This window comes from Pleurodeles waltl, chromosome 9, assembly GCF_031143425.1.
Source record: "Pleurodeles waltl isolate 20211129_DDA chromosome 9, aPleWal1.hap1.20221129, whole genome shotgun sequence".
NCBI lineage: Eukaryota > Metazoa > Chordata > Amphibia > Caudata > Salamandridae > Pleurodeles > Pleurodeles waltl.
The window spans coordinates 525,735,014-525,759,811 of NC_090448.1; the positions used below are offsets into that span (position 1 = coordinate 525,735,014).

A 24,798-nucleotide genomic window follows, 5' to 3' on the forward strand; every position below is an offset into this window, starting at 1 on the left:
CCCTGAAGAAGCATGGACCTCGATCAAGGGTTGGAGGCCGGCACAGGGAACAAAGCAAAGACACTTCTACCACCAGCAAGGTGCAGAATGGCCTACTTCAACCTGCCAGTCCCCGAAGTCAGCAAAGGGTCTTGGAGGCCGACTCACCAGACAACACTACGGGGACTGCCTCGAGTGACTGGTTCGACACCCCGGGCTGAGGCTTAACCTTATGGTGGTCCTGATCTTTCCTGGAGTGTAATTGAACTGTAAAATTGGTAACTGAATAGGTGAAAGATGAGTCGACGAAACTATGTAAGTAGAAAGGGAGAGATGGGGAAGACCGATGGGCTGATTGAGCTGACTGTGTTCACTACACCCATTTATGTTTAATTTTAGTTGGGGAGACAGGCGTTCTGCTCAGTTGGGGGTTGATTAGCTTTTAAATCCACCAGGTAGGGTTGCAGGGGGGTAGGGGAACAGTTTGAGGTTGCATTATGGTTTGCTATAGTTTTTGTTTGGCCTACACACATTGTAAGCTCACACTACAGGCCCGCGTGCACCTGCTCCCCCGCTCTTGGAAGCTGGAGGTGAATTCGCGTGGCCTCCCTCATCCCCGGGCACCAGACTGGTTATGATAATTATGCACCGGAACACTTGAGTTAAAATTATGCCCTGGAACATTAATGGGCTTGGTGACAGGATCAAGAGGGGAATAGTCCTACAATACATTAAACATAAGGCACCCGAGGCCCTCCTATTACAAGAAACACACATGCTGGGCAACCCATACCGAACTTTGGGCCGGTGGGGATTTCAGATGGTTGCCACCACGGATACACATCAAGTTCGAGAGGGGTGGGGATCCTGATGAAACAAACGTTGCCATTCACACCCCAACAGCCTTGGGTGTACCCACAAGGGAGATACATGGTCCTCTATGGCAGCTGGGCGGCAACACATTAAAGCCCACATTAACGTCCTTTTTTATGCTAAATTGGCCCAAGGAGGCTAAAATCCTGCACCAGATTTCCAAAGGTGCACAATGAATGCATTGCGCCACTTTGTGACCCCTTGCGCCACATTATGCCTGCACCAGGCACAATGTAAGCAATGGGGGCTTCCCCCATTAGGGGGCTGAAAAATGGCACAAAGAAATCTAAAAGATTTCTTTGTGCCATTTTTTGCAGCATTTTTAATGCCTGCTCAGAGCAGCGTTAAAAGGGGGCACACCATTGGTTACAAGGGGCCTCTATATACTGTTCAGGGCTAGCGCCGAAATGTTGACGCTAACCCTGGTCAGTACACCAATAACGTAAAAAATGTTGATGATATTATCCCCGAACCTGCTCCACGGTGCACAATATTTTAAATACTTGCACACATGGTGGCGGTGGTGGGGGGCGCTAAGGGGCGCAAGAAAAGTGGTGCTGCACTGGGTGCAATGACACTTTTCTTAAATCTGCCCCTAAATGTTTGCTCTGTCTATGTCCCACTGCGCTTAAATGCCTCCACACTCCTTGATTTAGGTGCCTTGTTACTCCATATGCCTGAGGGACATCTCATCCTGCCTTGCTGCAGGACATACGTCTGCCTCAGCTATCTACAGCAGACCAAGAAGTTCTAGGGGTTGATTTAATGGAGGAAGAAATAACTGGGGCAAAATGAGAACTCAACCCCAGGAAAGCCAGGGGGCCGTAATGGGATCTGAATAGAACTATATAAAATGCTAGGAAGTAAACTAACCCGATCTGCTCTCAGTATAGCGTGAAAGCAGGCAAAATGGTGCTTTGGCACATGACCAACAACTGGCCACTATCGTGGTCATTCATAAGGAAGGTAAGCCACCGGAAGAGTGTGCCTCCTACAGGGCAATATCCCTTCTAAATGCAGAAGCTAAAATCCTGGCAAAGGTAATAGCTATGTGCCTAATTAAGGTGATACAAATACTCATCCACCGGACCATTCAGGCTTCATGCATCACAGAAGCCAGCCCTCAATCTCTACCACCTCCATGGGGTGTTGGGGAGATCAATGGATCTAGAGGAGCGAGCATTGATGCTATCACTGGAAGCTAACTTGGCATTTGACTGAGTTGAGTGGCATTATATTTTTGAAGTTCTGATCAAATTTGGCTATGGCTCCAACTTTATCGCCTGAGTCAGGCTACTCTACATGGACCTAATGGCACAAGTGAGAGCCAGTGGTGGCCAATTCTGAGAGTTCCGCTACAGAGGGGTACACTGCAGGGCTGCCCCCGTCCCCAATGGTCTTTGCGTTAGCATTAGAGCTGCTAACACCCTCGATCTGTCAGGATCCGCTGGTCAGCAGCCTGAACTGGGAGGAGGAAGATAAGATATCCCTGTAAGCGGATGTCATGTTGCTCTTTGTAACTTACCCAGAGCTCACCCCAGGCAGGCTGATGCAAATCATCACAACCTTTGGTGAATACTCAGGATACAAAACAATTGGCACACATCCATACTATTCCCATTAAAAGGCCAAATACCATGGTTGCCACGCAACTGTGCAGCGACGATCTCGACCACAGGCTTCCGCTATCTGGGTATATATATTTCACCTGATGCTGGCCTATTCTTTAAGGAAAACTTAGCCCCGCTGCTAGACGGGCTACTCCGAGACGTACATCACTGGTGGTCTTTGTCACTTTCCCTGTTGGGCCATCCAGCACTTTTTAAAATGATTTCCATGCCCGCTTCCTATATGGCTTTCTGGGAGTCCTCTATGGAGGCTGTGCACCAGGGATCATGCCGGATCCCACGCGGTCAGTGGTTTGCCTGTGGCACAAAGCCACAGCATTTTTGGGGTGGAAAGAATGGCTTACACAGATGACCCTCCTTTGGGACATAGCGGCTTTGGGGGCCCTGAGGAGACAACCAGGGTTTGATTACTGGGACCTGATAGGAATATCCCGGACAGGCAATCTCTGGGCTAATAGAGATGTCATCCCTGGGCAAAACTACAGCAAGACCACCAACTAACCTCCCCTGAGATTTACATGTAACTACAGATCTGGCACTCACTCAAAACGGTCATCCCCAGAAGAGCAGACATTCCTGAGTGCTCGCCTCTGGAGGATAGTCTATTAGATACTCTGAACACAATAACACAACTGCGAGAGTAGCAGGAATTAGACGTGGGAAAGATGGAGAGTGGGAGGAAGCCTTAGCATACCTTAGAGAAATAGCAATTTGATCAGGGTTCGGGTTATTCCAGCTTCACTTGCGACATCGCTCCTACTACGCCCACACCATGATTGTAAGGATAGGTAGGAGAAGCGATGCGGGCTGCGCATGAGGCTGTGGGCAAATGGGTACATTTTTTCATATTCTCCGGGATTTCCCTGAGATTCAAAGATACTGGGCTGCAGTAGTAGGCTGCCTTGAAATGGTGGGTGGGGAGGGTGTCACTGGGTCACCAAGCAATATATTCTCAGTGTGTGTGCAAACACTGTGGTGGGCAGATCACAACGACTGTGGATGATGCTGGGGTGGCCAAAAGAAATATTGTGAGATTATGGGGGGCAACCAGCTCCCAGACCTGAAAGCATGGAAAGGTGACAAGGAGTGGTGCATGATGGCAGAACAGGTGGTATATAAGAGTAGAGGCAGCCCCCGTTATTGGGGTAAGATCTAGAACAGTTGGAATGTATATCGAATCTATATATGTGGGTTAATGGAATGATCTGAGGAGGGAATGCTCTGTCCTGGAGACACTGTGCAAGTACTTTGTCAACAGCTGGAGGGATGAGGAAGAAATGACGTGAAGGGGTCCTAGGAACTCATAATGTGGTGTAATGCATGGCAATGTCAATTTTGTCGACATTGGTTATACTTTAAATGTCGATAAAAAAATTGGTAAAAAAAGATCCTGCGATCCACTAGTGTACAGATTTCTTATAGAAACAAAATTCTAATGGCGCCCACACTCCTCGCTCTCACCAGCTCTTATACCATGGTATGACCAGTGACGCTTAATTTAAGCACAATTAACAACCAGATGAAGTGTAGTCGATTTTTCATCAAACAACCACTCTAAAAACATGACTAGCTCTCTACAATCTTTCCGCTTCACTTGTGCACCAGCGCTGCACTGCCACTCTGCCACTTATATCTTATAAAGATTGCTTAGAAGTGTGATGTGTCACACTATTTTGACACTATTGCAGTGAATACACAATCTTGGAATTTAAAATTCATATTGATTACTATGATTTGACATATGACATGACGAAAGATTAATTTTACTGTTCTTTATTTCTTCTCCTTTTTGTCCTTCCTGTTTGTCTTTATTGTAATGTCCCTCAAATATTCGTTATAATTTTTATTATTTGAATCAATGTATAGGTCATTTGGGATATGCCAAATATGCCAAATGTTATTTCTGTTTTTCCTTATTCTTTTTGGTATTTATTTGTTTGTATATAATAATTGTGCATGCACGTTAGTTATCATTTGTTTATAATGTAACTCTTGTTTTAGATATACATGTTATCTGTAAACAGTCTTGAAAAAGCCCCAGGCCAGTGCACCACAGGAGGTGATACACGTGTTTGCTGGTCCTCGTTTACAAATCCTTAAGTCAAATCAACAATGTTTGAAGAGCACCAAAAGCTACAATAATAAAAACAACACTAAAATATAATAAGGCAACTAATATACTAAGAATAATTTAAATTGAACCTTGAAACTAAGATCTCAACATTGAATATGACTAACCAATCCCCTTGTGTATTGTTCTAAATTGTGTGTGGTTGGGATATAGCCTACCTATATGTTAGTCTTTTGAATATCACACACAGCCATGTCCAGGTAATGTAGACCTCATAGACTATTACTCCTATTTCTAACAGAAATCTGCTCAGTAGGCGCCAGTCAGAAGAACAGCATTAAGTGTAAAGCGACTTTCGGAGGGGGTTTAAAAAATCTTTTTAAAGGTGTAAATTTAATTAAAGATTTAATATTGGTAATACATAATTTACGCTCAAATCTGAGAAGAGAATAAAACAGTATGGAGGTCATCTAGACATCCATAGGCCTCCTACTGGTGGGGTGGTAGACACCGCCTTTACCAGTGTGATATGCCACGATGGGAGAGATAGGATAAAAAGCAATTAGGGTCCAATTTTTCAGTTATGGCCAGAGTTAACATCATCTGCTTTATAGCTTAGGTTCCTAAGGAAGACTTTTCACTTGTAGCATACAGAATCTGTCCACAGTTACCTATCAAATCACAAGTTCTGTGCTTTTAGTACTGAGCAGCAAGACCATTAATTGCAAGGATAACAGCTTATGATAAAGGACCAGACTATTGTCCCGGGACAGCAGGCAAAGGTCAAGCTCGAATTGAATCAGCTTCTGCACTGACATCTCCTATTGACAAACTACTGCTGTCTTGACCATGCTTGCACTAGAAGAATCATAGTGCAAGGACCCCTTTAATTTTGAACAAGATCCTGGGGATTAGTGGAATTGGAGGAAATGCACAGAGAGTGCTGCATCAGTTCTTCAAAACTTTCCCCCTGAGAACCTAGACAAGACCACCTTCTACTGAATATGGCATGTTTGGAGTTCAGGATCATAATGAACAAGTCTAACACAGGTGTTCCCTGGCTCTGAAAAAATAGTGACGGTTGGTTGCCTGGTGTCCAACTTCCATTTGTGACTGTAAGACATCTGTGTCCTGAGTTCATATTAGCAGATGGTCTTGGCCCCAAGCACATGCTTGGCCGAAATATCAACATTGGACTTTGTAGCCCACGGCCAAAGCCTTGAGCTTCTATGAACAACTAGAGTGATCTGGTAACCACTGCTTGTGGATGTAAAACATTGGTGTTGCTCATATGTACTATCAACCGATTGTATCTCAGTCAACAGGCTGTCAGGCTGAGGGCTAGTGTGACAGCCCTAAGCTCTAACAGGTTGAAATGCCTCCTTGCCTTGAAGTGCAGCTACAGCCCACAATAAAGAAGATCCTGTAAGTGTACCACATAACCCAACAGGGAGGCATTTGTTCTTGTCAAAATTAGCTGCCAAATCAGGGGAGACAACGTTTCAGCTGTGAAAATGTCACTGATGTCCAACCACCAGTAGAGAGCCAACTTAATGCACACTACTACCCTGAATACGTCTTCCAAAGCTCTGTCAACCTACTGCCATTGTATGTTTAGTTGTCCTAGACTTGGACACACATGAAGGCACTACCAAGGCAGAAGAAATATCCATAAGGGAATGCAATCTAGCATAGCAGAGAAGTTTTCCATGTCCATGCATGATGTGCTGCTTCAGTCCATGTTTTCTCAATTGAATTCTGGGGTTTGTAGTTCCATAATATAATGGAATAAACAGGAATACAAGCTCCAGAATGCAAAGAAAAATCCTGGATGGGAGCAGCATATCAATCATGGACCTGGGAAGCTTGGTAGGGCTGACCTAGAAATGCTGCAACCTTCATGGCAGTCACCCTTTTTAGTGACTAAGGGGCATATTTATAAGCCCCTAGTGTCACAGGAGCGTCACTTTTCATGACGTTTCTGTGGCGCTAAGTACTGCGCCGTATGTACAAGGTGGTGTTACGCCACTTTTTGTGGCTTAACATCACCTTGTAAATACGCCCCTTACCACGCAGCACTGTGCGTGGAAGGGGAGTGCAATGGGTGTTGATGTGGGTGTGCCACAGCAACACCCATTGCATTTTGATCCTTCCTCAGATTTATAAAATTTCGTAAACCTGAGGCAGTGCCAAAAGTTAACGCCACCTCCAGGGGTGGCGTTAGCAGGGCGCAATGAGGAGGAATACTTTTATTCCTCCTCATGTTATGCTTTTTCTATGCATGCTGCATTCTGCAGCACACATAGAAAGAACAAAATGCCAGAAATTAATGTTTATGTGCAGGAACGTGCCCCTTCCTGCACATAAACCATCATTTGAAAATGATGCTTTGGCACTTCTGTGTGTGCTGCATTGTGCAACACACACAGAAGTGCCAAAGCGCCTTTAGCGATTGTTTATTTGCAGGAAGGGGCACCTTCCTGCACATAAACAATCACACCCCTCAACGCAGACATCCTTGCACGATGGTGCAAGGATGCCTGCGTTGGCGCTAGCAGCTGAATTTAGCGCCAGCGCCGGGGACAACACAGGTGTGCGCCATATGCACTTAAATACGTAACATCCCTGCGCTTCTAAAGTGACATAGCGCTGCCATGCCAATATTGGCGCAGCACCGCGCTGCACCACTTTCCCATAAATCTGGCCCTCAATGCGCAAACCAGTAGCCTGAGTTTGCAATCCCTCTCTGCCAATGGGAAACAGTTTCTTTCTTTTCTAGGAATCCTCACCCACAAGAAGATGGTGTCTCTGCTGGGCCGGCGTTTTGGCACTGAGATCTAATTCCAATTCTATTAGAATACTTGTGGCAGATTAAGCTGCATGGTAAGATAACAGAGATGGAGCCAGTCATTGATATAAGGAAGAACTGTTAACATTCGTAAGCAAAAATAAGCTGCCACTACAGCCATAAATGTGGTAGAGCAGATTGAACACCCAAAAAGCAGGGCTTTGTAATGGAAGTGCTGTCTATCTAAAATGAATCACAGGCAATGGCTTGGTTGTGGACAGATTGGCATGTTGAAATATGCATCCTTTAAGTCAACATAGGCAAGTTAACATACTACTATCAGTTGTCTTAAGGGAACCGTGGTTTCTGGTGTACTTTTTGAGGCTGCACAGCTTAAAAATTGGACATCTTTCTTCAGATTTCTTTTTAGCACAAACACAAATGCGGAGATAAACCTTGAACCATCTGTGTCTTGGCACAACCTTGATAGTGCTCTTGTGCAGTTACTTGTGGATCTTGTGTTTCGGCTCCTTTATGTGGCTGTATACTTCCTTCTTTGGTGGCTGAAGGTGGCAGCTTTATCAGACATCCAACTATTTGACTTTATGTTCTGCCCAGTATTTAAAGAAAATTATGGATCTTGCCTCCCTCGCCAAGAACAAAAATCCAGACTAGGGATTGTCATTGAAAGAAGCAGACTGACCTCCCTTGCACTTCAGGTTTCATTAACTAGCCTGCCTTCTCTGCTGTTATTGAGGTGGATCATACCAAGAATTTGATGACTAGAAACCTAATTAGAGGGAAGGATGAACATTTCCACCTGACGCTGGGGACCTTTCTTTGTTCTTTCTCCTGTAAGCAGAATTACGTATCCCAGAAGTCCCCAATGACGTTGTAATATCTGTATCAGCTTTATATTAACTTATTTTTTCTTTAAAAAACAATAAACAAATAACATCCTTCACAACATTTCTAAGGTTTGTAGTGCACAGCTGTAAGTGCCTCTAACGTTTTCCCTTCTACTGTGCTAGTCAGTCCCAACACAGTATTTCACTCATGCATCATCGTTTTAGGGCACATGATTACATAGACTTTCAAATCGTTCTTGAGGAAATTTATGAATTTCATTTGATACTAATCTCAAGGCGAGTGCATGCAACAACACAACTAAACCTATCAAACACACAAACGGTCTCTGCGCAAGCAGCACTTTTACTTGGGTTTCCCCAATTTTCCAGATTATTCTCCCTGCTACACAGGGGCGGCTCCTCCATTAGGACGTAGGAGTGTCCCCACTCGCCCCTCGCCAGCAGCAGAAGCTGCAAAACCTTTAACAAACGAAATTATAATAAACCCTGTGTATTATCGTTTCATTTGTTAAAGGGGCGGGGCTACTGGAGTGACGAGCAGTGAGTGGAGAGCGAAGCATACTTGCGCAGTAGACTCTCTCCAGCCCGATACTGTCTTTCCGGGCTGGAGAGAGACTGCACAGGCTCCCAGCCTGCCTGGAAGCATCCTGGCTGGATGCTCCCAGCCATTCCTGCTCTCAGCAGTGTCAGGATTGACCGCAGGGTAGGCTGGGAGCCTGTACCTGCAGCAACGACAGGAGAAAGAGGAGCGGTGTGCCTGATCCGGGTAAGTTTTGTTTAATCAATTTTTTTAAATTAAATATTAGACCCCCTCCCATGCCCTGCGCATTGTACCTGCCCCGCCCCCCACCCCTTATGAGGAAAGCGAGCCGTGACTGCTGCTACAGTATTCTCTCAAGGTGGTCTGTTATCCAAGGAACACGCAGCTCTTGTATCATTGAAGCTTATTCTCCATGTCCTCTGTTAAGCTTTCATCAGTTCTGCTTGGCTTCTTTTTTCCCTCCTCAGCTATTTCGCACTCTATCCTGTTGGTCTTCCCCTTCTGTGAACCCTGTGGCCTCAGCCAGTAAAAGTTTTTTATCAAGCACTGCTGCTAGAACCGCAAATTTATATCTGTTTTTTTCTTTTCTTTGTTTTGGGATTACCCCGATTAGGCATTAGGCATTGTCTGAGTGTGGTTAGAACGCCCCTTATTGGTGTAATCTGTCCATTAATACTTCCCAAAAATGGTGGACTACTAGACAAGCATAGTCCATACACATAAAGGTTACCTCTCTTGCATAGAGAAGCCCTCCCCGTAGATGCCAGTACTATTTTTACTGGAGTCAAAACATTTCTATGCATGTAATTAAATTGCACTTACTAGAACATAGCCTTACTTGAGATTTTCTGAACTTGTGAACAAGCTAATGCCCATAGTGGTCGGTGACTGACTCTGGGCAGTCCACCTCCCACTGTGTCCTTGCTTTCAAAGGTTTCCTTCCTTCTCTTCTCCTAGTGTATTATAAAGCTTAGACATCAACCCCCTACTCTGTGCAAGGTTGAACAGGGTTGTTAGTATTTCTTTCTCCTGATGGGTGCTTGGAAACTCGCCATGTGTGTCAATTAAGTATATCGTAAGAACTTTCCAGGTCTCACCCTAAAGTTGCCCTGTGCTTCTGCTAAATGGTACACAATGCCTATTGTCCAGTAGCCTGTCACAATCCCTACACTTTGCAATTTCTTGACTAATCTATATGAACGGATGCAATTTACAGAGGTCCATATCTGGCAGCTGCGGCACATCCTAACGGATAGAGCCATGCCCTTTCACCTTTTGCACAACAACAAGAATGTCTGACAGGCTGAGCAAAGGCCAGCCTGACACTCTTTATTTTCAGGTCAGGCAGCCAAGACCTAGACATGCGCTAAATGAGAAAGCTCCTGGGTACCTGAGTTGAACTTTTCAGGGCTGAAGATGTCACGACTTCGGTGAGCATCACCAGCACCTCAAGGCCTTCTCCTTTGTGATGAGGAGGAGTGTCACTGATTGCCTCAGACACGGGAGCTTCAGTTTTAAGCTTTGAAGTGCCCAGGGTAGAGTGACAATCACTGACACCTCATCACAGAGTGGAGTCAGCAACTCTCATTGACTCTATCCCACTCTGTGATGAGGGAGGGACTTCTGCCTCCCCTCATTTGCTGACCTAATGTCTGCCAAAGAGACAGGGCAGCAATCCTAACCCACCTGGATCCTCCAAGGCAGAGCTGCACAGGTGTGTTCTTTTAATGTTTGGTGGGTGCATGCAGGCGTGCGTGTATGTATAAATATTTGGAGTGAGTGTTGTGAATAGATGTGTGTGTGTGTTCACATGTGTGAATGCATAGGTGTGAGTGTGTATGTGTGCATGTGTGTCCCGTCGGCCCTCCTAAAATTATTGGCCACCACTGATATAGAGTAAAAAAGAAGGTATCCTAATGACCTTCCTTAGTGTTTTTCCCCATGTTTTTCCCAACTTGGGTACCAAGCTAGTATCCTGTTCCCCTTTTATGAGTCCTTCTCTGAGTAGGGTGGGTCAACCAGTGTGCTCCTGTCAATAAATTGCTTTCATATTTTACCTCCATTTTCACGTGCAAAACTGTGTTTTAAAGCTAATCAGAAAAGTATTATGCAGCTAGGTCTGTCAAATCCATGCCCCGTCTCCAATCTGTTTCAGTGTCCACAACGTGACCCTCTGTGTTTCCAGGCTCATATAATCGAGATCAGAAGTGTCTCTAACTACTTGAATGTCCTCATGAAAGACAGACTCAGAACAAATTCTGCAGTGTGTATACGATCTTGGTAGAAAGACTGTAACAAAGGTTACATTTGACCAGCATCTGCACAACTGCAGGGCACGTGGTCATGGGGCCAATAAAATATAGTAGAAGATCATTAGCGTATAGACACATTTTATCCTCTTGTTCAGTAGATCATTCAAAATCAGTTATTTGTGCATCATGTCTGATTTTTCTCACCAGGGGATGAATCACGATGACAAATAACAGTGGCGACAGTAGATATCCCTCTCTAGCCACCCTCAGACAGGGGAAACGAGTTGGACATAGCCCCTCCAATCCGTACCCAAGCCCTAAGATTTGTGTATAGTCGGAGACGTTTTAAGGCATCAGCATAGTGGGCAATTGCCCAGGGCTCCCACATTCAAAGATTCCCCCTGGGAAAGTGATTTTCCTCTATATTTGACCTTTGTCTATTTTATTTCTCGCTCCCTCACTCTGTCACTCTCTCTAGTGTCAAATTAAAGATTTTTGGGGTGCCAGGCAAGACATATTTCATCTGTTTTTGTATGATCCTGTTAAAATTTAACATATGATTTAGTAATGTTTGGAATCACTCGGGCTTGAATTCACAAGTATTGGATAATAAATTTAAAAGTAGGAGATCATTGGGGTACAGGCACATTTTATCCTCTTGTTCAGTAGACCATTCAAAATCAGTTATTTGTGCGTCATGTCTGATATTTTCCTCACCAGGGGATCAATCACGATGACAAATAACAGTGGCGACAGCAGACATCCCTCTCTAGCCACCCTCAGACAGCGGAAATGAGTTGGACATAGCCCATCCAATCCGTACCCAAGCTCTAACATCTGTGTATAGTCGGAGATGTTTTAAGGCATCAGCAAAGTGGGCAATTGCCCGGGGCTCCCACATTCAAAGATTCCCCCTGGCAAAGTGAATTTCCTCTATATTTGACCTTTGTCTATTCTATTTCTCGCTCCCTCACTTTGTCACTCTCTCTCTCTCTAGTGTCATATTAAAGATTTTTGGGGTGCCAGGCAAGACATATTTCATCTGTTCTTGTATGATCCTGTTAAAATTTAACATATGATTTAGTAATGTTTGGAATCACTCAGGCTTGAATTTACAAGTATTGGATAATAAATTTAAAAGTTGTTTTGTACAGGGGCCCTCAAACTATGTTTTGCCTAGGTCCCCCAAAACTCTTAAAATTATACTGTGTAGAGTGTACATGTGAAGGCAATAAATCGGGACCGAAAACCTGTGTCGCCTAATAAGTAAAGAGGTACAGAGATTATTAAAGGACTGTGTCATTAACAGTGATAGGGTTCATTTACTATGTATACCATTGTCAGCTTATTAACTTCTTGTGTTATTTTGTGCCTTGTAGCGTGTCGAGGCATAAAGCTCCTTTAGTCCAGATGGAAAAGGTTTGTTACAACAGTGGAGAGATGAGCCATTTTGTTAGCTAGGACCTTGACTTCCATGCTTATTAAAGAGCTTGATCAATATGATTCACATTTACCTGGTGGATGATTAAGGCGGGAATGTGACCAATTTTTTAGCTGTTATGAACAAATCAAGCTCCATTGGGGTTGCAAGGCACTTAAAGAATTACACTTGGAATCCATTTGGACCTAGCTTTTGTCTGAAGGAAAGCTGTCCAACATCCTCCAATGTCTCATTAGTGATAATGGTTCATCATTGGTGGATTTATCCACAGTGGACAAAGATGGCATCAGCACGGAAGCCAAGTATGTTGAGATTAAGGGCTTGATTTAGAGTTTGATGGATGGGTTACTCCATCACAATGATGATGGATATCCCGTCTGCCAAAATATAAATCCCATAGTATATATTGGGACATATATTTTAGTGGATGAGATATCCATCACGATTGTGATGGAGCAACCCCTCCACCAAACTTAAATCAGGCCGTAAGTCTTGCTAACAGGAGGAAAGTGACCCCTATAAAGATCTGTAATAAACTGTAAAGTTGTTTTCAATATCAATTGGGTGAGTGAGGGTAATGCCAAATTGGCCAGAAAACTGACTAATATGCCTCGACTCCTCTTTCTTGCAGCCTATTGAGTGTATCTGTTTCCCCTGTCTTGTCAACTTGTTCATTTAGTCTACTTTGAGTGGGGAGTCATGCCTTTTGAGTGGCATTCAATCTAATTTGTTTGTGTTGCAATTTAGCAATTTAGTTTGAGTAAGGCCATACAAAAGCATCTTCTGTTTTCAGAATCAGCAATTAGAACTTAATCTCTTAATTGATCATATTCAGTTGTTTCTTTTTATGGTGCAAGACTGTAGTGATCAGTTGGTCCCCAGGACTGCCGTATAAGGTGCCTACTAAACTTTTGCAGATCTTACAGTTCCTATGTTTCTTTTGAAGTAATGTGTTGTGTCTTCTAGTAGTGCATCCCTGACCTTGTTTCATGAGCCACTAGGAACCACACCTCCATGGAATTAGGCTAATAGGGGCTAAACATAATTAGTAAATCAATAGGTGCTTGATCAGTCTTTTGGCGTGTAGGCCAATGCACTTAGCTGATACCAGTTCAGCAGTGGGTGTCAAAAAGTAATCAATTCACTAAAAAGACCTGTGTGTCCCTAAGAATAATGTGACATTTCCCTCCTGAGGTGTCTCCACTCATTACTCAGTCCCATGTAGTGCACAAAGCGAGCCAAGTGTGATGTCTGAGGTAACGCTGTCATTGTAAAACGGATCTGTCCCTTGCAAAAGTTCATTAAAGTCACCTACCACTATTGTTAATCCGTTTGATGTCTCCTATAGGGCAGACCCAAAAAGAGTAAGGGAACTCTTGGAAAGGGTGAGCAGTTCATAAAAAATAAATAGTGTGATCTGCTTGTCGTACAGTGTAGCTGTCAGCGTAGCGGAGCCCCCCCCCCCAATCATTTTGCCATGTGTGCGTAATGACCTGTGGGAGATGTCTGGTAATTAATATGGCAGTGCCCCTTAAACCTTTCTCAAATCAGGCTTACAATGCATTATATGCATGTCTATTTAGACATCTACATATCTTACCATTTAGGTGGCGTCCTGTAACATAAGGACATCAGCACCATTTTGCTTGGAGTGCATCTGAAGTGGGCCTTGGGGATTGCCATACTATTGTCATCTGCCATGAATTGCCATGTCAGGCAAAGTTAGGGAAGCACATATGCATGTGCTGGGTACATCAACCAGTCAGCCATACTAACAATCAATCTACCCTGCCAACCCACCCCATACTTTGAACCATGAAGCATCTGTCATAAATCACTGGACCAAAATTCTTCACTGAATGGAAGGTGACAGCCATTCACTGCTCCTTCCCCAACTGCTTATAAATAACCTTAACAGGTAAAGTAATTCACATCTAAAAGCAAAAAAAGTAAAATTACTGCAACCAAGTTCATGAGTGGGCTTAACAGTGCACGAGTACATGAGTGGCTTAATGGCTTATTATGATAGTTTAACATAATTATAACCTCCAGGGCTCTTGTCCACAGGGCTAGAATTGTGACAGAGGAGTTTGGGTCTTCCCCACATCAATGGCATGTTATCCTCTGTTGTTGTCTGTGAGTCCCACGTTAGGCCAAGGGGTCCTGGGGAAATCAACCTCCGAGTCTGAAATAAAAGCTGTATGCCACTACCAGCCAGAGGTGGCACCCTATTGAGGCAGATGACCGTTCCTCCCGATGCCAGTGTAGTAATCGTGAAAAATAAAGTGGTAATACAATGAATTGCCATTTTATTTTTCACTGCTTCCAGCCTGAGCAGTGTTTGGGGACGGGGCATTGCTGCTGACTGGCAGCAGGGAAGTAGTGCTCACTCTCACAGTTTACACTGCGCATGGCAGTTTGTCCAGCTGTCTTGAGCCGGCCAGCCTCACATGTGCAGTGTAAACCTCTCCACTTAGCTGTCGGAGACAGCTGGGTTCAGAGCAGGACAGGCCACCTGTAACTTCTAGAGCGTTGAGGCAGCCTGCTGCAGCCAAGCCTGGTGCCGCTCTCATGCTGCTCATCTGCAGCATGAAAGCTGCATCGGGATTTGGAGAGGGGAACTGCCTGAGGCTCCAGGAAGTGCCAGACAAAATCAAAGACGAGGATGAGGACCAGGAGATGTGGGAAATCTTTTTTTGGCCACTGACAGACACTGTGAGAAACTCACATTGTCGTCAGCTTTAATTCCAGAGTTCTCAGTCACAGCCCATTATAATAATGAGCCATGATTAAGAGCTTTGGAATTTGAGCCTAAAGGCATTGTGTTTTTTTAAGGTGCCTGTCACTGGACTGCAGCTTGGTGACCCTCTACTGTTGAGGGTCATTGACTGCCACTGCTACCAGCTTACTTGTTGAGGTGTCTGCTGTTTTAGAAAGGTCACGTCTGTTTTGGCCAAACTATTGCCCTTCATCACAAATCGGGCTGCCCCTCGAATGAAGGCTTATTCAGTCTAACATCCGGTCACGTCTCAACACATTCCTGTGCTTCTCAGGGAAAGTCAAAGAAGAAAGTACAATTCTGAAAAATTACCTTGAGGTTAGCCAGAAAATTATGTAGAAGTGACACAATCTCCGGAAATAAGTGTGAAAGACGCAAGGAGCAAAGAGAAACAATTTCCATTTCTTTGGATTTTCTGAAACCATTGAATGTGTCGAAGTGGAATAGTGAATTAGGTGCTGAGTCCCAGAATTAAAGTTGCCTCTCTGTTTTATTGTTGAACTTGTCTATCGGGTGCTGACCCAAAAAAACTGCCATGGGTGCTTTGCCATGACCTATAACTTCATGCCTACTTAACTATAAAGGACACAGATGTAATATTTAATAACCACCACAGACTACACAATATACTGCATGCCTCCACAATTCAATGGCATTCCACATGAACCAGGCCCACCAAATCAGAGAAACAGAGAAGGGCGCTGTCCCCTCCCTCCATCAGACAGTAGGTGTTTAGACAGAATATCAGAAACAGAAATACTGCAGGACAAAATATTGTGTCAAGATTATCGAGGTAAAAAATTTGGGAAGGTAAGTTTCTATAAGTTAGCAAAGTTTTATTATTTAAAACTCCGCATATATGTACCTAGACAATATATATATCTTCAAGGTACACAGATGTGGAGTTAAGAATAGTAAATAAATCCAGGATTTGTAAAGCATGACAAATCACCCGTGAGGGTCTCAAGGCGCTGAATTGTAGGCATGGGCAGAGTAAGTGAGTTGCCCAGAATCACAGGATGTTGAGCTGACTCTGAGACTCGAACCTGGTTCCCCCATCTCCATAGTTGGCAACTCAGGCTGTTACTGACATCCTGTCCAAAATCTATACTTACTTATTTGCACTTACCTTCTCGATACTTTGGTCCTCGATATTTTTGACATGATATAATGTCCATGCAATATTTCTGTTTCTGATATCCTGTCAGTGATTCAACCAACTGTTTATTTCATGGAGGATGGTGGGCCCAAAAGGTGCCACCCCATCCTCTGCACTCTATGCCAATTTTAGCCTTGCTGGTCCCAGGCAGAGAAAGTAGAGTGCTCAGTCTGTCCCACAGATCTTAGCAGCACACATCCCGTCGGTCCCTCTCCAGCAGGCCCGACTCAGGCCCACAATGTCTGCAGTCCCAGATGAGGTGTGTAGTGTCGGCGCATCGCCTGCTGGGCCAATATCGCCTTCACTTGGAGCTGCAGTCGGATCTCTGCCACAGCCCTGTCACTTCTGTTAGCCACATGGATGCTCTACTTTATTAATTTTTATCAATCTCTAACTTTTTTCAATATTATTTAATGTAGATATATGAGGTAATAACAACTTTGCGTATTGGGGATTCTGAGCCTGGCAACAGGGTTTATTTGGGAATTAGTGGAGGTGCTAACAGCGCATCTCATAAATATTTTGTCTATTTTGTTCTATTGTATATTGGAAAAGATATATAGGCCCTCATTACAAACCTGGCGGTCGGTAAAAAAAATGGAATCACGACCACGGCGGAAACCACCAACATAGCCAGCCACTTTAACACTCCGACCGCCACGGCGGTAGCAACAAACACCGCAGCGGTCACCGCCATCAGACAGGCGGAAGACAATGTACCGCCCACCCTACCATGAGAGACCAAACCGCCAGCTTTTCCGGGGTGGTACCAACGACATCAAAAGCATGGCGGAAACAGTACACCGAAGGGGAACCACTCACCTTCGGACATTCCACGAAGAACCAGGACGCCATGGAGCCCGAACTGCAGATCCTCCCCATGTTGGTGTATCTACTAATACACCAGGAAGTAGAAAGAAGGCGGCGGCGAAGACAAGGGTGAGTACTGCACCTAGCACACAGGAGAAGGGGGAGGTAAAAGACAGTTACACACAAACGGGGCACGCAACACCCCCATCCCCCACCCACAACACCATACACTCTAACACATCCAACAACATTATAGATACACCCCGTAACCCCCTGGAAAAACGTAAGGACAAAAGGAATTGAGTTTAACCAGTGATATTTTGAACAATCAGATATAGCAATTGAATAAAAATAAATCAGTATATACAAATATTCACATTATGTACAGAAGGCTGGACTCTGTCCCTTGTAAATGTCCGTGGACCAGTGGTCCCAAAAATCATGGGCGAAGCCCACACATGACACCTGCCTCAAATGGAGAGAACACTGCAGGGGCATCAGGTTGAAAAAACACAGGCACCTCAGGGGGAAGGGGAGGGGGGGCACCTCAGCAGGAAAATGGTACTACGCCACTGCTCCCCGAGGGGACTCCATGCCCACTGCTTGGTCCTGGGGAGTTCAAAGCCACAGTCTCTCAAGTGGGTGGTTTGCCCACTGCTTGGTCTTGGGGAGTGCAAATCCACAGTCTCTCAAGTGTGTGGTTTGCCCACTGCCTGGTCCTGGGGAGTTCAAAGCCACAGTCTCTCAAGTGGGTGGTTTGTTTCACTGGTTCTGGAGAGGGCATAGTGCCCAGTGTGCTTCATCCTGCCAAGGATTGGGGGAGTGGATACCTTCTTCCACTGGTTCTGGAGGGGGCGTTGTGCCCAGTGTGCTTCATCCTGGCAAGGATTGGGGGAGTGGATACCTTCTCCCACTGGTTCTGGAGGGGGCATTGTGCCCAGTGTGCTTCAACCTGCCAAGGATTGGGGGAGTGGATGCATCTCTCCACTAGTTTGGGAGGGGGCATTGTGCCAGCGGTGAGGCACCTGGGGTGTGGCAGTTCCCATTCTCTCACCTGGGTGTCTGAGCCACGAGATGTGCAGGGAACAGGTACCATGATACTCCATGGAGGCAGAGCGGTGCAGGTGGCGGTGTCTGCGGCGGAGATGCTGCCAGTGCTGCCCGTGGTGCAGGTGTCTGTAGTGGTGGAGCGAGCCACCAGACCGTCTCCGGCAGCCTTGGACGGCTGATCAATGGGGAGGATGCTGGTGACTGACATTGTGGCAGCGGCGGTGCAGGTGGCGGTCGGTGCGGCGGTGCTGACCGTGATACAGATTGCTGGCCTGTCTGGGGAAATGGTGGTCACCAGCCCCTCACCAGGATGCTTTGCGCCCTGAGGTGACTTGGCCTTGCTCTTGTGTCCCTTCCCCACCTTGGTAGTCACTGCTGGGACCTTGGCACTGTCCTCTTTGTGTTTGGATGAGGCCTTTATGGGTGGGTGGTGCGACTTTCCCCTGCTGCATGCCGGCCCCTTCTTAACCTTGGCAGGTTGCGGAATCAGGTAGTCCTTCCCATCTGTAGGTGGCACACTGGCAGCCCTGACGGGTGCCCCCTTCGATTCTCCCGGACTTGCAGGGACCACAGCAGACACCGATTTGGTGGCTGAGGTGCTGGCCTGGGATCTAGACATCCTGGCCCTAGGGGAAGGACGGTGGGGGAGGTGTAGGGAAGAGGTCAATGTTAGCTAGGAAAAGTGTTATTGACACACTGGGATAGGAAGATGGAGGGGGTGTGGGAGTGGAGGAAAAGGTTGTGTCTGCTGAGTTTGGGTGAAGGTGCATGGGCTGGAGGCTGTTGTGAGGTGGATGGCTGATGAGTGGGTGTGTGCCTGCGTTTGTGTACTTTGGGAGGAGGGCTCACTGACACAATGGGAGAGGACACAGGGGATGTGTGAATGGTTGTGGGACGGAGTTTGCTCGTGAGCGGTGTGTTGTGATGGGCGTGCTGGTGATGGAGGCAGTGGCTGATGATGTAGTGCATGCATGTGTGAGTATAGACGATACTGGGAGGGAGGTGGAGGAGGAGGGGGACACAGTGGAGGCAGTGGATGTTGGTATGTGTGCATGGGGAAGGTGCTTGTGTGAGTACCTGTGTGATGATGTGTGGTGCTTATGTTTTCCTGAGCCACTTCCGTATGTTGATGTGTGTGCATGCTGGTCTGAAGGTGTGCCTGGGATTGGCTGAGGTAGAGGGGATTGGGTCGTGGTAGGGGAAGTTGGAGGGGGGAGGCTGGACACAGAGACAATGTCTGCCATCAGTGCTGAGGCCAGAGCCTGAAATGCTCTCTGTTGGGCCGCCACCCCAGAAGGAATGCCCTCCAGGTATGCATTTGGTTGTTGCAAATGCCTCTCGACACCCTGGATGGCATTCAGAATGGTTGACTGCCCAAAAGTGAGGGATCTCAGTAGGTCAATAGCCTCCTCACTGAGGGCAGCAGGGCTGACAGGGGCAGGGGCAGGGCCTGAGGTTCCTGGGGCAAAGGAGCTGCCCACCCTCCTGGGTGAGTGGGCACAGGAAACACGCTGAGGGGCTTCTGGGAGGGCGGTGCTGGTGGGGGGTGACGGATGTACCTGTTGTTGGGGTGGGCACAGAGGTGTCCGCCACCGCCAGGGAGCTTTCATCAGCGGAGGAGTCACTGTCACTGGTATCCCCTCCTGTCCCCGTCGTGGAGCTCCCCTCGCCCTCCGTCCCACTGGTGCCTTCACCCTCGGTGGATTCACCCTCATGGGCCATGTGGGATACAGCTCCCTCCGTCGCCGGTGCCTACGCTCCTCCACCAGATGATGCTAGTGCACACAAGGACGGGGTGACAAAACAAGAAGGGGGGAAAGTCAGAGGACACACATGGTCAATGCCAGCAACACCACTACCGTTGGCAGACACAACACACACTGAGCTGCCCTATGCACTAGGCCTTGCCCAACCACTCACTAAGGTAGTCACCAGCCCATGGGGTACAATGCCTAATGCTGGAACATCAGGGGGGTCATGATGCGACAGGCACCCCTACCACGTTGGGAGGCCAGCCCCAGCTGGACCTCCGCCGTCTTCATGGTCCAGCGGCGCAGGTCCTCCCATCTCTTGCGGCAGTGGGTGCTCTGCCTGTGATAGACCCCCAGGGTCCGCACCTCCTTGGCGATGGCATGCCAAATACCCTTCTTCTGGTGGGCGCTGACCTAGAGGGTAAAGACAGCGGAAAATGTAATTACTCACCCGTCTGGACCATCATACTCATTGCCCACCAGTTCCCACCCATGCCCTGATGCACATACACTGACCACCTCTCATGCAGCACTCAGGGAAGGGCACGTTAGCACCCCCCAACATGTGCCTTACATCCACACCACTCCAAACAGGCATTGCCCACGCATAATGCTCACAGTGTACTCACCGGTTTGTCTGGAGGATCGTAGAGTAGCGTGTACTGGGGGAGAACCCCATCCACCAGTTTCTCCAGCTCCTCTGCAGTGAAGGCAGGGGCCCTTTCCCCAGACACATGAGCCATTGTCGCTTCCAGACTCAGGTCACAGCAGCACTTGCAGTGTAGGTCCTCTCCTGTTGATGGTCAGGTATCAAGTGAGTGAATGGGTAGAAAATGGCAGTGACGTCCGTGGCAGTGCGTACCGTCACCGCTGACGTACATCGTCATTGGCTCCTGGATACCATAGGGCCCAATGATAACCAATGCGGATTTGCGTGGCAGTCTTCCACTGCCTACCGCGACGCTGCACAACACCAGCGCAGTTACCTCATTTCCCCTTGTCCCTCCTCACAAGTCAGGCAGCTGCCATTTCAGGGTGGCACATGACATGGCATCTAACTGCGTCACAACACATATTGGCACATATACTGACTCAAGTTTTAACACACGGCTTCTGTAACATTAATTCAGACACAGTTGTGCTATCTATGTGGTAAATGACCTTCTGATCACCATTCTCCTCCATAGGCTACAACTGCTGAGGCAGATGATGAGATAGCGGTATCCTCTGGTGTATACAGACTTGATCTTGCCACAATCCAGGAACTGTGTGCACAATTGGAGCCAGACCTGATGTCAGCTGTCCGCCAGATCACAGGTATCCCCCCTCTTGTGCAGGTCCTGTCAGTGCTCCATTTCCTGGCAAGTGGCTCCTTCCAAACTATGGATGTCTCAGCCAATGTTTGCAAACATGTTGGGCAGGGTGTTGTCTGCCCTGCTGAAACATATGCGTAGCTACATCGTGTTCCCCCAGGTGGAGGATTTGGCCACAGTGAAAGCTGACTTCTGTGCCCTGTGACATATCCCCAACATCATTGGTGCCATTGATGGTACGCATATTGCCTTTGTTACACCCCCCCTGCAGAAATGAACAGGTCTACAGGAACAGAAAAAGCTACCATTCGATGAATGTGCAAATGGTGTGTTTGGCGGACCAGTACATCTCCCATGTGAATGCCAAGTATCCTGGCTCAGTGCATGACGTTTATATCTTGCGCAATAGCAGTATCCCTAATGTGATGGGCCAACTCCAGAGGCACCGGGTGTGGCTAATAGGTGAGCCCAAAGTCCCCACACAGTATGAGTCAGTATCTGGGTATGAGGTTGTCCTTAGGGGTTAGTGTGTGTCTCACAACTGTCCCTCGATATTTGCAGGTGAATCTGGTTACCCCAACCTCTCATGGATACTGACCCCAGTGAGGAATCCCAGGACAAGGGCAGAGGAACGTTACAATGAGGCACATGGGCGAACTAGGAGGATTATTGAGAGGACATTCGGCCTCCTGAAAGCCAGATTCCGGTGCCTCCATCTGGCAGGCGGCTCCCTGTACTACTCACCCAAGAAGGTGTGCCAGGTCATCGTGGCATGCTGTATGTTGCACAACCTGTCATTGAGACGCCAGGTGCTTTTTCTGCTGGAGGATGAGCCTGGTGATGGTCTTATGGCAGCGGTGGAGCCTGTGAACAGTGAGGAAGAGGAGGCAGAGGAAGAAGATGTTGACAACAGAACAGACATTACCCTGCGGTACTTCCAGTGACACACAGGTAAAAGACTGTAAATCCTCTTCACATTTCAGTATACGTTAGGACATTGTACATGGCAGCCTCTTACCCTCTGTCTATGGACACTGACTGTTCCCTTTGGATTTCCTTTTTTCAGATCGGTGTACCCCATTCTGGCTTCTGCTTTGTGTACTGCTGCACAACAACTGTCATACATTGGTATGAGAAAATGAACATATAGCTTGCAATGCTTTGCTAATGTTGTAGTAATACATTTGTGAATCATCAGACTGACTCCAGATTGGTATTTGTTTCAAGGGTGTTTATTTAGGTGCTAATAAGTATAGGGGTATGTGCAAGGGGCTGAGGTGATGGTGGAGGAAGGTCCATGGTAGAGTCCAGTCTCATGGCATCACAGATGCATTGTCCAAGGGGGCATAGGAAGTGGGGCAATGGCAGTTCAAAGTGGACAGGGTAACGGAGTGGGACAGAAGGGTGACTATCAAGAGGGTCCTATTTCTTGGCGGGGGTCTTGGCAATGTTCTCTGTCTTCTGCCAGGATCGCAGGGACCGTTTGCGGGGTGGTTCTCCTTCTGCAGGGGGTGGGGTGCTGGTGGCCTGATATTCGTGTGGCGGGTCCTCCTGTCCACTAGTGACCACGGAGGTGGAAGGCTGTTCCTCGGTTTGGCTAGTGTCAGGGGCCCTTTGTTGAGCCACTGCCTCCCTCATGGTCTTGGCCATATCAGCCAGCACCCCTGCTATGGTGACCAGGATGGTGTAGATTTTTGTGAGGTCATGCCTGATCCCCATGTACTGTCCCTCCTGCAGCTGCTGGGTCTCCTGAAACTTGGCCAGTACCGTGCCCATGGTCTCCTGGGAATGGTGGTATGCTCCCATGATGTTGGAGAGTGCCTCGTGGAGGGGCGGTTCCCTTGGCCTGCCCTTCCCCTGTCGCACAACAGTCGTCCCAGCTTCCCTGTTGCCCTGTGCCTCTGTACCCTGAACCGTGTGCCCACTGCCACTGACCCCAGGTCCCTGATCGTCCTGGGTTAGTGGGGTTGTCTGAGGTCCCTGTAGTGGTGGACACACTGCTGATTGACGTGTCCTGGGGACAGAGGCATGGGCCTGTTGGGTGGGTGCTGTGCTGGCATTTCCTGAGGGAGGAGGCTCTGTGGTGGTTTGGGACTGTGGCAGGGTAACCGACTGTCCAGAGGTCCCTGATGGGCCAGGTTGGTCATCGTGATCCAGGCGTGCAGAGCTGCTGTCATCACTGTGGGCCTCTTGTGGGGGGGGGGACTGGATGTTGCTGGCACCTCCTGTCCGGTGACGTTGGGTAGGGGTCCTGTTGGGATGAAAATGCATTGTTATTGTATCTGTGTGTGCCATCTTGTGCAATGGGTGTGTTTCCCTTATAGGATTGTGCTTTCCCTGTCGCCTTGGCCTTGTGTGACTGCTGATTGTGTGGGCTGGTTGAGTCTCTCTACTGGGCATGCTGTGATGATGGGTGTCCATTTAGGTCTGTGATGGGGGTCCATGCATTGGTGTAGCATGCAGGGCTTGGTATTGGGATGTGTGGGTTGTGATAGTGGGGTATATGTGAGGTGGTGAAGTGATGGGGTGAAGGTAGGGATAGGAGTTTGTGATGGCATGCAGGTAGGGTGGGGGATAAAGGAGTAAAGATTTGACTTACCAGAGTCTAGTCCTCCTGCTACTCCTGCGAGGCCCTCAGGATGCATGATTGCCAAGACTTGCTCCTCCCATGTTGTTAGTTGTGGGGGAGGAGGTGGGGGTCCACCGCCAGTCCTCTGTAATGCTATCTGGTGTCTTGATATCACGGAACGCACCTTCCCCCGTAGGTCGTTCCACCTCTTCCTGATGTCATCCCTGGTTCTTGGATGCTGTCCCACGGTGTTGACCCTGTCGACGATTGTCCGCCATAGCTCCATCTTCCTTGGAATGGACGTCTGCTGCACCTGTGATCCGAATAGCTATTGCTCTACCCGGATGATTTCCTCCACCATGACTCTTAGCTCCTCCTCAGAAAACCTGGGGTGTCTTTGGGGTGCCATGATGTGGTGTGAGTGATATGTGTGAGGTGATGTGTGGGGTGATGTGTTGGGATGTATTTTTTGATGTGCGTGGATGGTGTATGAGTGATTGTGTTCTGTGCCTCTGCGTGATTGTGGGCTCTTTGATTGTCTCTCTGTGCTTGTTCTATTTTTGTTTGGTTGTAAGGGGTTGTGGGTAATGTGGGTGTGTTTTTTATAGTGGTGTGAGTGTGTGGGTGTGGTGTGTGTATGTGTGTCAGGTGTGTGTAGTTTGAATTTTCCAATGTGGTGTAGTTTTGTAAGTGTGTGTGTATTTTGAGCACAGCAGTGTGTACCGCCAATGGTTTACTGCGGTTGAAAGACCGCCGCGTTGATTCGTGGGTCGTGATACTGTGGGCGTATTTCTGTTGGTGTGACGGTGTGGGTTTTGCTATTTCCAGTTTATCACTGACCTTTGGTGTGGCGGACTTGTGTGGGTGTCTTTATTGTGGCTGTATTCTCTGTGTGGGTCATAATACCCGTGGCGGATTACCGCTG

At 47.3% G+C, this 24,798-nt stretch overlaps 1 protein-coding gene across 1 annotated transcript in view; it reads right to left on the bottom strand.

The window, feature by feature from the left end:
* Positions 1–14,370: 14,370 nt before the first annotated feature.
* The window catches only part of LOC138259698 (phospholipid-transporting ATPase IK-like), a 592,788-nt gene continuing 582,360 nt past the window's right edge, over positions 14,371–24,798 (bottom strand). The window contains 1 exon segment of the mRNA XM_069207591.1: positions 14,371–14,376. Coding sequence (XP_069063692.1) covers positions 14,371–14,376 — 6 coding nt within the window.